Genomic DNA, 16713 nt, shown 5'->3' on the forward strand with positions numbered 1-16713 from the left:
AAACTGATTATTCATTGTACGATGATCATTACATTCGTTCATATAGATCAATTATTAATTGAAGTTATAGATTCACCTTTCTTCTTACACCAACAGGGAATGTTTATGATTTTTATGAGAGAACATATTCTTAACAGAAATAAAATAGTGTTGAAACTTTGGAGGTCAAAAGAAATCTGCAAATTAATTAATTACTAGTAAGATTAATAAAGATTAATACTAAGAAGGGAGAATGAGTCAAAGTCAGATTCCGTCGGCACCGTCAGGGCAATCAGACGCCATGCATGCTTAGGTTCAATGAAGCGGCGAGGACTGTGATTCGAGAAGCCGTCATTTTTCTCTTACAATTTTATTGTTATATTTTACCTTTCGGCGAAATAAGATTACGATGATAAATGTCTCAAAATTTTCCTTTAATAAAAACATACTATATATGTATAAATCTGGACTTCAGAATATTGTAAATTTGTAATATAAATAATCAACGATCATACTAAAAACGATAAACGTGGAACTTATATTTCAGTTATGTAGAAAGTAAAAATGACGAAGATCTAGTTAGCAATATGTAGAAAGATATACTGTAATATTTTGCTAAGTTTTCAGATCTCATGTAATCGTAAGTTCGATAATCATAAAAACTGAATATCGTGACACCGAGGCACTGAATGCATGCATGTAACGAACGCTGGACAACTCATCAAATCATAAGAATCCATCGTTCCATGTTCACTATATATGTAATGAAATTTTCGAAAATCGTTTTTTTGCTTATAATTCTTACAATTACCCATAAAAGAATTGGTATATATATCGTACTTTAATACTTACTAGGATAAGATCCGCGCCTTGCGCGGAATTAAGTTATTATTTTTATTATATTTTGGAGAATGAAACAATAGTTTGGCTTCATTTGGATTACGGGTGTTCAATCCGGATATCGGATTGGTTTCGGTTCGGTTCGGTTTTTTCGGTATTTGGTTAGTAAAATATAACTACTATTCTAAATCCATATGTACTTTGATTTTAGTCTTTCACATACTTTTGAAATATTTCAACTGGACGACTAAATTGATCAGCCAATCTTGTTGCTTTAAATCATTAGTGTTATATATATATATATATATTATTTAGTTTGAATATTTATTAAATAAAAATTCATATGCGTTATATTTTATGATCATTTGTAACTTATTATAACAAAAAAATAATTTATTGATCACAAAATTTTCAGAGTGGGAATATTCAAATTTCTAATAATATATAGACGTTTTGAAAAATTCAAATATAACATATAAGAAAAAATATAAATGTTTTTATTATATATTTAATGTGATTTTTAATATCTTTCAATAATATAAAATTAAAAAAAAAAGAACTAAGATACCAAAATTGTTATCAAATATTTATTATTCATAATAATTAATTTTCATATATACGTTAATCATATTAGGTAATTTCGTAGATTCTAATTAAGGAAAGTGCAAAAAAAATTTTGGTAGATTATTTATCAATTCGATAGTTAGTTTAATAAAAAATATAATGTAAGTCAAGATGGACCAACCTATTTTTCTAAGAATAGTATATTTTATATAGTCATTTATTAAATGAGAATTTATAATCATACAGTTCTATGATCATTCATATCATTTTATAACTGAATATTTAAATCATCGATAACAAAATTTTCAATGTGAAATCTTTAATAAGTTTATAATTTATAAATTTTTTTGAAAATTCATTGAAAGTTTTAATATTAAATATTTATGTAATCTTATGGTATATAGTATAATCTATATATATATATAAATATATATGTTTTATTATTAAATGATATTTTTTACTCATATGGTTTTAAAATAATGTGTATCTTCTTATAATATTAAATAAAAGTTCATATTAATACAATTTTATGATCATTTGTAACTTATTATGACAAAAAAAAATCTATTGATCACAAAATTTTCAGAGTGGGGATCTTCAAATTTCTAATAATTTATAGACGTTTTGAAAAATTCAAAATATAACATATAAGAAAAATTATAAATGTTTTTATTATATATTTAATGTGATTTTTAAATATATTTTAATAATATAAAATTAAAAAAAGAACTAAGATACAAAAATTGTTATCAAATATTTATTATTCATTATAATTAATTTTCACATATACGTTAATCATATTAGGTAATTTCGTAGCTTTTATTTAAGGAAAGTGCAAAACATTTTTTGGTACGTTATTTATCAATTCGATAGTTAGTTTAATAAAAAGTGTAATATAAGTTAAGATAGACCAACCTATTTTTCTAGGAATAGTATATTTTGTATAGTTATTTATTAAATAAGAATTTATAATCATACGGTTCTATGATCGTTCATATCGTTTTATAACAAAATATTTAAATCATCGATAAAAAAATTTTCAATCTGAAATCTTTAATAAGTTTATAATTTATAAATGTTCTTGAAAATTCATTGAAAATTTTAATATTAAAATATTTATGTAATCTTATGGTATATAGTGTTTAATATATATATATATATATATATATATTTATTTTATTATTAAATGATATTTTTACTCATATGGTTTTAAAATCATGTGTATCTTCTTATAATAAAAATGTTAAACCATTGATCATTAATTTTTAACATAATAATTTTAATAGTTTTAGTCATTTATTATCGTTTTTAAAAATTCAAAATATAACATATACGAAAAAATCTAAATTTTCTTTTTATAGCTAATTTGATTGTTTAATTTATTTTAATAATATAAAATTAAACAAAAAATGATGAAGGAGATATACATTGTTATCAAATCTTTATTATTAAACTCATTAATTGTCATATATATATTAGTCATTTATGGTAATTCCGTAGGTTTTATTTAAGGAAAAAAAATATCATATCATATCATTATGTCATATAGTTTGACCAACTTATATATCTAACAACATATAAAAATCGAATGTGGACCTACTTATTTTTCAATTGAATGTAATTGACTACCTAATTGAGTGACACCTATGCATTGGGGTCTCTTTTAATTAATACAAAATTGAGGTTACATCTTTTCAAATGTTCCTCAATTAATATATAAGGGATATGAATTTACAAATAATTTGACATTCGAATTCAATAATTTCCAGTATTTTCAAATTCAATCGATGTGCATATATGTACCTGAATACAGTATAGAACTTGGGTTTTAGTGACAGTTAGTTAACTACTCACTAGTTACAGTCAAACTCAAAAGACAGAACTTAGGTTCACCTTAAGTTGAACCTTTAAATTCACCTCATCTTTTATGATCAATCAAATTTCCACATAGATTATTAATTAAAAAACATTAAATTAAATAAAAAATAGCTACAAAAAATAAAAACGTTAATTTTAACGACGCTAACGCTTCCACCTAAACTCTAAACCCTAAATCTTAAATTCTAAACCCTATACCCTAAATTCTAAACCTAAATCCAAACTCCTAAACCCAAACCCTATACCTTAAACCCTAATCATAGACCCTAAACCTAAAAACTAGACTATAAACCTAAACTCTATACCCTAAATCCAAGTTCTAGACCCTGAACCCAAACCGTAAACCTTAAACCCAAATTATATACCCTAAACCCAAAACTTTAACCGTAAGTCCAAACGGTAAATCCTAAACCCAAACCGTAAATCCTAAACCCAAAACCTATACCCTAAACCCAAATCCTAGACCTAAAACCCAAAGGGTAAACCCTAAACCCAAACTTAGATTTTATGGGGTTTGGGTTAAGTTTACGGTTTAGGTTTAGGATCTAAGACTTGGATTTAAGGTATAGGGTTTAGGTTTATAGTCTATTTTTTGGGTTTAAGGTATATAATTTGGGTTTAGGGTCTAGGATTAGGGTTTAGAGTTTGGGTTTAGGGTATAGGATTAGGGTTTAGAGTTTGAGTTTAGGGTTTAGGATTAGGGTTTAGGATATAGGGTTTGGGTTTAGGGGTTTGGATTCGGGTTTAGAATTTAGGGTATAAGGTTTAGAATTTAAAATTTAGGTTTTAGGGTTTCGCTGGAAGCGTTAGCATCGTTAAAATTAGTGTTTTTATTTTTTGTAGCTATTTATTGTTTAATTTAATATTTTTTAATTAATAATATATGTGAAAATTTAATTGATTCGTGGGGTGAATTTAAAGCACCCCTAAATTCTGTCCAACTCAAAAATAGTAAAACTTCTGGAAAACCTAACATACAGTGTTAGAGCAGGTGACTCAGTAGACTTGCATATTCGAGTTATTTTGCTCCAAAAGTATAATTTAAATGATATTTTCTTGGCTTCTTGCGTTTTATAAGTATTCAAGATTCTCGGTTATGTTTTGATTACCTTCTTAACTGGTGTTATATGGTCGAAATATTATTTAATTAAATTATAAAAGAGAGGAAAACTAGCTAGTCAAATAATGTCTCGCGATCATATTCAGATCAATAATGATGGAATTGGAATTAACTGGCATGTAGTACCATCTAGGCATGTGGAGGAAATTTCTCGGAAAGAACACTACATTTGCTCTTGAATGTGACTCCTTGCTCATATATGCTTATTATATATTTTACTTATAAGACTTACGTAACTGTTCTTTTACGTCCTCTCATAAGTACTAATCATTGTAAGGACATCTCCATCCCTACTCTATTTTTTCCTCTAAAATGGAGTAAAAATGAATATAGAGTAAAGAATGTTCCAACCCAATTTCATATCTCACTCCATAATGAAATTTACTCCATAAATGGAGTAATCTATTTTTTGTTTGTTCATTACTCCATTATGGAATAGAAAATGAAGTAGAGTTGGAGCAATTTTACTCCATTTTCACTTTTACTCTGTTTTAAAGGAAAAAATGGAGTTTTACATTGGAGATGCTCTAAGACTATCGATTCGAAGAGTCTGAGTCAACCGTTTGAGTGATCCGTAAGTGAGGCTAGCTAATAGTCATTTTCATAAGTTGGTACACCAGTTTATGGCATATTATACCACTTGAGGGAATATATTCACCTTTCTGCTCTCATATATGTATCAATGATATCAATTGCTAATTAAATTTAAACAATATTGCAAACAGAAAGATGTTGCGACTTATTTTAGATTTCAATAAGAGATTATGAGAGCGGTGAGCTTTTTCTTATAATGGGCCGGAGATATTTCATGGGAGCTGAGGTCCTAGTGTCCTACCCCCAACAGAAATGTGTAATAGCATTTGGAAAAACCGAAAAAGAAATATCAGGAGTCAGAAGATGGATACTTATTGAGCAAGAATGATCCATAAGCCTAGAGGCCCAATAGTCTTGGTACGAGTCTATTCCTTCGAATCCTCTGAAAAATCGGTGCATGGAAGAAGATTCCGACAGATGCACACACAAAAGTTGTACAAAAGGAAAGAAACATTCTGACAACTTCATAGTCACGAGATTATTAACAATGAGAAAAATAAGAAACTCTGAGACTGGAAACGGAGCAGCATCGCCGAATCAGTGTGGTGAATCGCCGTTGTTAAATATTGCAATGCAAATTCCAAACTACTTCGTTTTGGTTTTGTTTAATCTATGGACGTTTATCTATTTTCTCTAGTTTAGTCTAGCTGAATTTGCTTTTGGAATGAGAAAAACAAAAACAAAAACTCACTAAACAATAAAACCTAGTTTCATTTTATTTGATTATCAATTTAGCATCCAACCGTAGTAAATCATTTGGAACATACTAGTCGTAACACTATGAGTTCTCCGTCTGAGTTGATCGAAAGACATAAAGTGGTCGTGTGATCGGTGATTGTGATTTTGTCATTTGGCGAAAGTACAACACTTGATAATTTGGAAACATGTTTTCTTTACTCAAACTAATATCGAAACATTTATCAACGGGCCACATCAAGTAAGAAAAATAATAGAGCAAGAGGGAGAGACTGTTTAAGCTTGGCTTTTCGGGCACAGAAAAGACATGAGAGTATCAAGTGACAATGACTTTAGGTTTGAATATCAAAACCTTATCTACTCCCCAACACATCTATATATCAAAATTTCATAACTTCCATCAATGTGAGACAATAGAACAATGAAGAAAAACACTAGTCAAATAGTATAAAACTGAATTCATACATACATATAGAAAATATGAAATAGAATAATGAAAACTGAAAACCTCAGTGTGAGAAATTCTATTATTCTTATTATAACTATGTCACATAATATATTTTATGCGTGTAAATTCGATATGTGATAAGATATGGCACTGTACGCACGTCCCGAATCTGAAGAAAGAGATAGGAGAAGACTGAAGGAGAGTTTTTGGGCTTATCCACCAGCAAGAAGATGATAAGTGACATCCCAACACTTGTCCACCTGTTCTTGCTCTGTCCCTTTTATCATGTACATGCGATTCCATAAAATTATAATTATTTTTGTAGAAATCAATCAATTTGTACGACCTGTTCCAATATGATTCTCTTAATAAAATATAATACTCTCTCTGTTCCTAAATAATCTATGTTTTAGAATTTTCACACTTATTAAGAAAACTCTTAAAATTTTGATAATAAATATATAATTTTCTGTGTTTAGCTATTTTCTATGATTTTTAACCAATCAAAATTCAGTAAACACAATTAATGTTTTTGAAGTTTACAATTTGTTATTATTACATATATTGAAAATGTAAAATATTGATCTTTTAGAAACAAAATATTTTTCTAAAACATAGATCATTTAGGAACTGAGGGAGTATCTATTTAGAGATCTTACCTAAAATCATTGACGTAAAAATAAAAATCTTACCTAAATTATACAAATACGGAAAGTTTCTGTCTTTGCATTTAATGTAGACGTTGAACTGTGTGGGCAATTCTGGATATCTACCAAGTGTATTAAAACAATGTATAAACTATACATTTATAGAGAGGTAGGTATTGACTATCTTAGTAATCCACTACATTTTAAATGAATGAAAGAGTTGAAACTATCATCTGAGTTACAAGAAAAAAAAAGAGAGTTGAAACTATCAAATTGAAGATGAATAAAAAATACTTGACATTGTATCAACTAGAGCAAACATTGTAAGAAGATTGACTTGGATGGTTTCATTTTGTAAAGCTAATATGTAATCTGGTTTTCTATCTTTGATGTTATTTTGGTATATATGATTGTATAGAGCATCATCGGATATCTAACATTTTTACATCAACAAGTTTTTAACGCAGGTTAAATGTATGCTAAACACTTATTATCTTATCTAAATCAGCATATACGTATATTGTCGTGCGGTCTAGAATGAACTAACCTAGTTTTAGTAGAGCCAAGCCTGTGAAAAGTAATACAGAAGAAGTTGTGTTCCTTTGAAACTGAAATTCGGTTTTCATATACAATCACATGTTTAAGTTATATTCGGTTTTGTTACAAAAAAAAAAAAAAATTATATTCGGTTTTAAAATTCGGTTATGATATAGAAACACATGTTTAATGTCCAATACTACAAACAAAAAGATACATATATTTTCAATATGTTTAAAGTTAATTCGACTTGAATTGAATTACTTTTGCTTCTGCATAGGCTATGTCATCACTGGCTATGTACTTAGATACGAACTTTATACTTTTCTTGGTTTATGATGGTACCGAATAAAATGGAATCAAAGTAAAAGATACTCGAATATGCAATGGAGCCTACTAATTAATAAAAAGATCCATTTATACACCTTTTAGTGGACACACAAACTTATATTCTCTAAAATCTAAATAAGTGAACGTTAGAGATACATGGTTTGTATCGTAACTCTTAGGACCATAACAATTTATTTTCTTGTTTTGTCTATATCATGTCAGGCCAGCTAAGACGTTACAGCAAAACTTTGGCCTCATTGATATACAGAAACCCTCTTATCAATCAACCACTCAAATATATGGTGATCTTCAATTATTTATCTAATATATTTTCTGTTGAATTTTGCGGTGAAGGTGAAAACAATGCTCGACTTTCATATTTTCACAGTAATTTTTCATCTTATTTTGAAGACATGGTATTCAATTATATATGTGGTTCCATGTGTTACTTCTGTTTGTTCATGTCCCTAGAACACATAAAAAGATAAGATCTAGAAATGGCTAGGAGTTATTTTATCATTCAAAATGAACAAAAAGAATAGTAATATCATTCAAGAATGACAGAACTTTATTTAAACAAAACTGAATTCCACTCGCATAACAAAACAAATAGGACCAACGAAATTATTTACATTGAACAAAAACTCAATGAATTCAACCAACGTCACCACCATGAGGGGTGTTAATAGCAACTCAGAAAGTACAGGGGAAAATATGCAAAAACATCCACATTGGGAGGAGTAAATTAGATAACAGTTCAATTCTTCTCTGCTTCTTTCTTCATCTGCTGCTCTGTTTCTTTCAATAATACAAGACGAGACGACGATCACAGGAGGAACAAGAGTACTTGCGTTTGACCTTGAAACATAGTGGTAAGAAACAGAACAACCACTTGGTCTCGACATCTACCGCCGACACTTTTCCGCCGCAGTATGGACACACACCCGGTGCTTGTTGCCGACCAAGCTCTGTCTTCTCCTCGTGATACACAAGCTCCAAACACATTTTTGCTTCTTTTCTTTTTAACTCGGAGATCCCTTTTTGTGTCTATATATTGCTTCTGGACTTGGTCCCTGCTTCTGGAAGTGTGAAGAACACGAAATGAAAAATTATTACCACAAAGGGGAGAATATTATAAAGTGTGAAGATGTTTTCTTTTGTTCACAAGGACTTTGCTGTAGGGTTTAGTAGTGTACAATGATAATCAATTTATAGAGGATGGAAGGAGGATTACGTGGTATAGTCACCAACTGTATATATGTATTAATAATTTTTATATATATATTTATAATGAATGTATAAAATAAATCATATTCTACAAAAAAATCTTGAGTCTTGGAAATCAATTTTTAATTGACAGCTGCTTTCACGAAATATAAGCCATGTATTTTCCTAACAAAAATACAGATTTTTAAGAGATGGGAACAAAAACTTAAGTCGACGAAAGAAACAAGTTTAATTTCATCTCAGGTTTCAAAAATAAGTAAACCAGATTCAACATGAATCCGGAGAACTCACCTCTATGTGTTGCCGTGTTGGAACAACTTATGCAATTCGTTAGCATATTAATCATGCATTGCAAACAGAAAGTTTTTAGTCCAGAGAGTTGTAAACAAGCACAAGCCAAACACAACATAGTGCATATATGTAACATGATAAAGTTAGTAATTAGCGTTGATTGTAGCTGAAAGACCAGATCCGTGTGTCCTGCCTAGCTATTCTTCTTCAGTTCTATCTGCTGCAACTTTAAGACCCATGTGTCCTGGTTTCCCCTTCCATGGTATGGTTTTCCTTATTATCGCTTCTTCGTGATCAGTGATCCACACGCTCATCTTGAGGATTCACCATATTATACTTGTAGGAGATAGCATTTTTGGCCTTCAGTCTTTTCATGGGCGTCTGCCGTGACTTCTTTTATTGGGAGATCGATGATAACCTATTAAAACTATGGAAACACACAAAAAATAAGAAAATATTTAGAAGTTCAGAGACGAAACTGTAAAAGTAGAAAATAATAGAAAATTAACATTTAGCTATAATATATTACCTCAAATTAGTTTAGTAAATTATGTTCGATCATTTACACAACAATAACCACGATCTAACTTTTTAAATTAATTTAAAATAATATTATTAAAAGATAAGTGTTAATTTAATATTTTTATTGTTTCTAGATTCGTTTTGATCCACTTTAATCTTTGTGTGTTTACATAACCTTGATAAAACGATTTTCCAATATCTTTAGTTACTGCAACCACCTTCTAGATGATCTCCAAGCAGGGTGGGGGAGCAGTCAACACCTGCAAAAGAAAAGGTTCGTTTTCTTCTTTTTGGCAGAGAATAGTTGCAATCTCAGAGACCTATTATCAATATTGCTTTTGATTAGAAAGCAATTTAGGCGAAGAGAAAACAATGTAACCAAAGTTCTAATAGAAGAAGATCATCTCAAAAAAGAAAAGAATAAGGGTAATCAGTTGCACTAATGCAAATACATCACACAATCAATCGATGTGTACGATTTTATTAGAAGAACATTACTTATAATATGGAAATTCTGATCAAATCGATACTAAAAGACAATGGAATGAAAAAGGTAACGCTATTAAAAAGAAGAAACAAAGAATTAAAAAACACATACTATCATGGAGCGAGGCAACTTATGTTTCCACTTTACTTCTTATTAAAAACAATATAAATAATTAAATAACATCATTTTTTGTTAGCAAAATAAATAAATAAATAACATCAGAATAAAATAATATAGAGAAATTTCTTATGATAGTTTTTTTTAAGTTTTTGTTACAAAAGTAGTATTTAATGAAGAAAATGACTAAAATAGGTTTTATTAAAGGAATGTATTTTTAACATAGAGTTAACTAATTTAAACTTAAGGTTTAAAATTTTAAAAAATAAAAATAAAAAATTCAAAATAAAAGCTATTTTGTGACAAAAACTTAAAAGAATGTTATTTGAGAGAATTGCCCTAAGATATATATATATTCTTTCGCAAGGCTCCTGGATCTTCGCCACGAAGTATATATTCTTTTGACAAAACGTTGAAATCAAACCGGGTCTTGACTGAATCTAGAAAACATTCTACACATCTGCTTGAGGTTTCACTGTCCGGTTTAGCTGCTTCTTCTTCTTTTTCTTCGGCATCAACTCTTAAGTTTAGGTCAATAGCACTCAGCTGTCTTGAGAACTAATGTTGCTTATGTTGGAAGACACATTGTTCTTTTCCTCCTCTTCTTGGATTCTCGGTTTCTTAATCTTAATCATCGTCGGTGCAGCGTCAGATTCCGGTTTACTCTTGAGGCTAACCAGACTAGAACTCGGTTTGTAATAACACTTCAACAGAATTGGTATGACAAAATGTTCTTTCTCTACACATTCATCATCTTCTATCGTCAGGAGGAAGATCATTTGGCTCTTCAACATGTTATCGACCAGACTCTATAAGATAGAGAGCTGCGCGGCATACCAGATATGAGACCCATAGCTCAGCTGTTGACCTACTAGACTGGCTGATAGAGGGAAAATGCAAATGTCAAGCAAACCAGAAAATTATCATTTTTACACTATTTCGTTAACACATTAGACATGCAAACTTGTAAATTGGGAATATTCAAACGGGCTAAACTCATAGTGCATTTCAATCTGGGCCAAACTCTAAATGCTTACATACAGTGCCTCCTATGGCCCAATATATTTCTTGTGGATTTGGAGATAAAAAGTCTTAATTTTTATTTAATTTACTTCTCACTTTTTCTGCATATTTTTTATTTGGTTTAATGGCTGAATTTAGGTCGTCAAAGTTTGTTTAACCGAAATCTCTACGCACAGAGAAGATATCATAATATTAGCTTGAACCGAAGATCTTGACCAAAAAATAGATTGAACGGAAAAAGTTTGGATTTCTCGGTTTTTGATACCATATATTAGGTCTGGGCGTTCAGGTACCCGTTGGCGTTCGGGATGGATTTTTCAGATTTCGTTTTTTTTATAATACCTCCTAGGTCCTATTCTAGTAAATTTGCAAGTACGGACCGGGTTCGGATATAACACATCGGGTTCGGGTTGGTTTTGTATCATATCATAGAACCCATAAAGTAACCATATATCATTCGGATTCGGGTTATATCGGATCGGTTTGGATATACCCGAAATAAAATCTAAAATTTAAAAGCAAAACATAAGAAATATATATTTATTTATATATAATTAAGTATTTAAAGTAGTTATTTAAATTTTAAATACTTATTGTTAGATACCATATCAAAATAAATATGAAACTGAATATTTGAAATATATATTCATGTTTCATATAATTACATTGTATATTAGTTTAGACATTCGGACCGGTTTCTTCAGATATCTTTTCGATTTTTTTGGTTTTTCGGGTTATCCCTTCGGGTTTGGTTAATAACACTTTGGGTTCGGATATGTTTTGTACCACCTTAGAAGATCCATACGTGTATGTTATACATTTTGGACCGAATACAGATCAGGTTTTTTGGTTCGGATTTTGGATTATAGATTTTATGCCCATGCCTACCATATATATTAATTTAAAAATATTTTTAGACATAAGTTGCAATTATTTATTTGTCAACATTAGCTGCAATTGTAATAAACATTACATAATTTTATGGCTAATTTTAGCTCCACGTCGATGCTTTATATTCTAGAAGTCTCGTCATCTCATTTATGAGAATCGAAATAAGTTAGAAGTGGAAGTGTCCACTTTACAAAATAAAATATTATTAGAATCCGACAATGCTGGAAGTGATTAGTTGTCACTTACACCTAATATCATTGATTTATGAAAGTTCATAAATAATAACTAAGATACTAGATTTTGACCCGCGTTTTGAAAGCGCGGGTATTTTTTTGTTGATCCTTTTAACAAAATATTCTTGAATTTAATTTTTATTAAATAAATAATTTTTAAGTTGTTTTATCATAATGTTTGAGTTTGAAGCAACATTTTTATATCAAATCCCGACTCATGGTCGCAACTCGACGATCCAGAATATAATCCACTTCACATTTATAAAAAATATGATAAATCTAATAACAATCCAAAAATCTGCTATTAACCTGTAATACGATACCGATTGATCTTATATAAACTCAAAAAATATGATAAAATTTTTTGATTAAATTTTTCATATATTTAGAAAACTAAAATTGAATAAAATTTTATTATATCATTCGAAAAAATGTTAACAGAAAAAAAAATTATTGATATAACAATATTAGTTTATTTTTGTTATAAATAACTTAGTATAAGTTTATATTTTCATTTTTAGGTTTAAAAGTTAATTTTATAATATTTTTTCTTTAATTATTTATTATGTTAATTTTTAGGTAAAATTTTAATTTGGTTTTACGGAATATTCAAAAAAATGTTAATTTTAGGTAAAATTTTTAGGTTTAAAATTTTATAATATTTTTTCTTTAATAATTTATTATGTTAATTTTTATTTGGTTTTATGGAATATTCAAAAAAAAAATATATGATGGATGAAAATTAAAATAAATGATATTCAAATATGTATATGATATATGGTTTACAGTATAGTATTTTAGTTTATATTAGAATTTTTTTTATATTGAATATATGCATGATATTTGAATGATTTATTTTGAATATTGATACGTAGGTTTTTTAAAAATAATTAGATGTTATTTTATTTGTTAATCTATACCTTTTGGTAACCGTTCTTGTATTTGGTAAAATACCATACTGACCTATTATTGTGGGGTAAAGTATAATTAATTTGGTCAATTTTATTGTTAGCTTAAATGTAGTTAAATCCCTAAAACCAAAAGAATATTTTGCTATTAATGAATGTTTTATTCTCTGTTAATATTATTGATACTATATAAATGAAGACATGTTAAATTTCTAACAAATAAGTTTAACAACCTTTTGTAAGTAGATTTTTCAAGATTGATTCCCTTTTAATAGAATAAATATGATTTGAATAGTAACATGCGGGACAATTGTGGTTGGGTTTTAATAGCAACAAAAATTTATCTATGCATAAGTATATGTAAAACAATTATTACTATTGACAGTGGTAGGGAGCGGTACAGCCCGACACAATTCGGAGCTAAATATTCTTTCACTATCCAATATTTAACCAATTTTTTTTGTTGATGTACATAAAAATTTGAATGTTCAGAAGTTTGAATGAATTCTTAAGCAAAACAATACCCAAGTTATGTCATAATGTAATGCTCCATACATGTGGTATCAATATAAGTATATTGATATAATTTAATTTAGCCATGGAATTTTATTATAATTATCTTTCTATGATAACCAAGATCATGTTGGGCCACCCAAGCCACGACTTAATAATGTAAAGACAAAATCGTAAGGAACTAAAACACTGTTCCGCTTTTCCTTTAAGTTTTCTTAATAACCAAAAAGATATTCGAAACTTTAAGCTGTAATCTATCTAGGTCCCATAATCTCTCAAATTTATCATGATAAGGTTTTTTAATTAACTAAATGGTGGTACAAATATGAAATAAACAAACAAGAACCAATATTACCGGAAGATTAGCAAGAAAAGAGGCCCAGCTTGGTATACAACAGTTCTTGATAGGTTTGGGCGTTCGGTGAACGTTTATTTTCGGTCCAGATGGTTTGGATTTTCATATTTTTGGTGTTATGCTAAGAATTACCATTCGGATTTTACTAATTATCGGATCGGATTCGGTATGGTTCCTTCCGGGTTCGGTTCGGATCGGATGTAACCAATATTTAAAATCGTATAAAATATATTTTTTAAAACTAAAAATTGACAAAAAAAAATTCAAAATATATAAATTGTTTACAAATCTTATTAAAAATTAATTAAACTATCTAAATTAACTAAAAGTATTCAAAATAACAATTAAAATAAACTAAAAAAACATTTTGAATATTCTAAAATATCTAAATCATCTTAAAATATATAAAAACATTAACATATTTAACTAATTTCAGATATCTTCGGATCTTAATTTGTATTTCGGTTCGGTTTGAGTTATGACCAAACACCAAAGTACTAAGCTCATAAGTTCCGTTCGGATATTCACTACAAGAAAACATGCCACATTCTGACGGACATTCCGACGAACAATATTTTCGTCGGTTTTCTTTGATGACATTCCGACGACATACCGACGAAAGTAAAGTCGTCGGAAATATCCGACAAAATTCCGACAGAATATTATAATTTTAGAGTTTCGATAGGGATTTAAAGTTCGTTGGAATTCCATCGAAATATTCCGACAGAAATCCGACGGGTTTTTTGACTTTCGTCGGAATGTCGTCGGAATTTTTCTACGGATTTCCGACGAAACAGATTTTAGATTTGCAAAGTTATTATAAATGTATAATTTGATACTTAAAATATCCAAACAACACATATATAAATTTATAATATGAAATTAGTTCACACCATTAAAGTTTTTTATATAAAAAATTATTTACGTATACATATCAACGTATTCGTAATATCCTCCAATAACACTTATATACTTATACAAATATATTACGGTAATCTAAGACTAGATTTTGATTTTGTATAATATCGAATGAAACAAATAATTATTTTAGTTAAACCTCTTATAAATCATTGACATACTATCAAAGATTTCTATGTGATCATTAGACTGTTGTTTTGAAACCCCAAATTCTTATTTCTCAAAATTCGGTCAGAAATCCGTCAAAAATGCCGATCAAATTCTGACGGAAAATACCGACGAAATTTCGACGGACTTTAACCCCGACCAATCAAAAGACATGCAGAAACTCATAGTTTCTCGAGGCTTCCTTTGGCGATATTCTCGAAACATTCCGACGGAATTCCGACGAAATATATGTGACGAACAGTTTTCGTCGGTATGTCGTCGGAATTTTTCACTTTACCCAGGAAGAAAATTCGCGAAATTTATTTGATTAACCGCTTAAAATAGAACCGACCGAATTCTGACGGAAACTGTCTGTCAGTTTATTTTTAATATATAAGCCGCCCCTTCTTCTTCCTCCTCATTTTTTCTCTTCTCCTCTGCAATTTTTGCGGTCTTACTCCTCTCTTTGTCTCAGAAATCTGTGACTCCGACCCCAAATCCTCCAAATCCTTTCCCCAATCATGTAAGTCATCAAAACCCCTCTTTAGATTACATTTTTTTAGGTCGGAATTGTAGATTTGTGGATTTTAGGTTTTGAATCTGAAGATTTAGGATAGAATTGATAGTTTTAGGAGTTATATGTTGTTAGATTTTGTTTTAGGTTGTTGTTTTGTAGGTAGATTAAAACTTTTAGATGTTAAGATTTTAGAAATATATGTTAAACATTTTTATAAGAACCTTTTTTGTGTATTTATAATTATTGAAAAGTTTTATTTAAATATATATATATACGTTTTCAAGTTTTTATTATCTTTTATTGTTTCAAAACGTTTTTATAATTTTATATAACGTTTAAGATTTTTATAAAACATTTTAAGTTTTTATAAAAAAAATTTAAGTTTGTTATAATTTATAAAACGTTTTTTGGTTTCTAAAATTTATCAAAACCTTTTTCACCTTTTTAAAATCCTTTTCAATCTATAAAATGTTTTTGTGTTTTTTTTAGATTTAATTAAAATATTTTTCAGTTATTAGAAAAAGGTTTCAATTACAAAAAGTTTTTAAAAATTTTAAAAACGTTTGCTCTTTTTAAAAAAAAATATTTTCAATTTATAAACCGTTTTATGTTTTTAAAAATTTATAAAAACATTTATTATAAAGGATTTAAAAAACAATTATACTACAAAAACGTTTTTCTAATTTTAATTATATATATAAAGAATTAGAAATATTTATTATAAAGATTTTTAAAAAATAAATATCTTAAAAAACGTTTTTCTAATTTTTAAATTTTATATATATTTCACGAATTAAAAAATATTTATTATAAATATTTAAATAAAATCCGTTTTATTTTTTTTAAAAAAATATTTATAAAGTCCGTCGGAATTTCGTCGGAAATATGTCCGTCGGAATTTCGTCGGAAACATGTCCGTCGGAATTTCGTC

General features: G+C 28.5%; 1 protein-coding gene across 1 annotated transcript; it reads right to left on the reverse strand.

Moving 5' to 3' along the window:
* Positions 1 to 8168: 8168 nt before the first annotated feature.
* Positions 8169 to 8839, reverse strand: LOC103861917. Its single transcript, XM_009139629.3, has one exon. It carries the CDS (start codon positions 8636 to 8638, stop codon positions 8435 to 8437), a length of 204 nt encoding a protein of 67 aa, XP_009137877.1. The 5' UTR covers positions 8639 to 8839; the 3' UTR covers positions 8169 to 8434.
* Positions 8840 to 16713: the final 7874 nt, after the last annotated feature.

Source organism: Brassica rapa, chromosome A03 (assembly GCF_000309985.2).
Source record: "Brassica rapa cultivar Chiifu-401-42 chromosome A03, CAAS_Brap_v3.01, whole genome shotgun sequence".
Taxonomy (NCBI): Eukaryota; Viridiplantae; Streptophyta; class Magnoliopsida; order Brassicales; family Brassicaceae; genus Brassica; species Brassica rapa.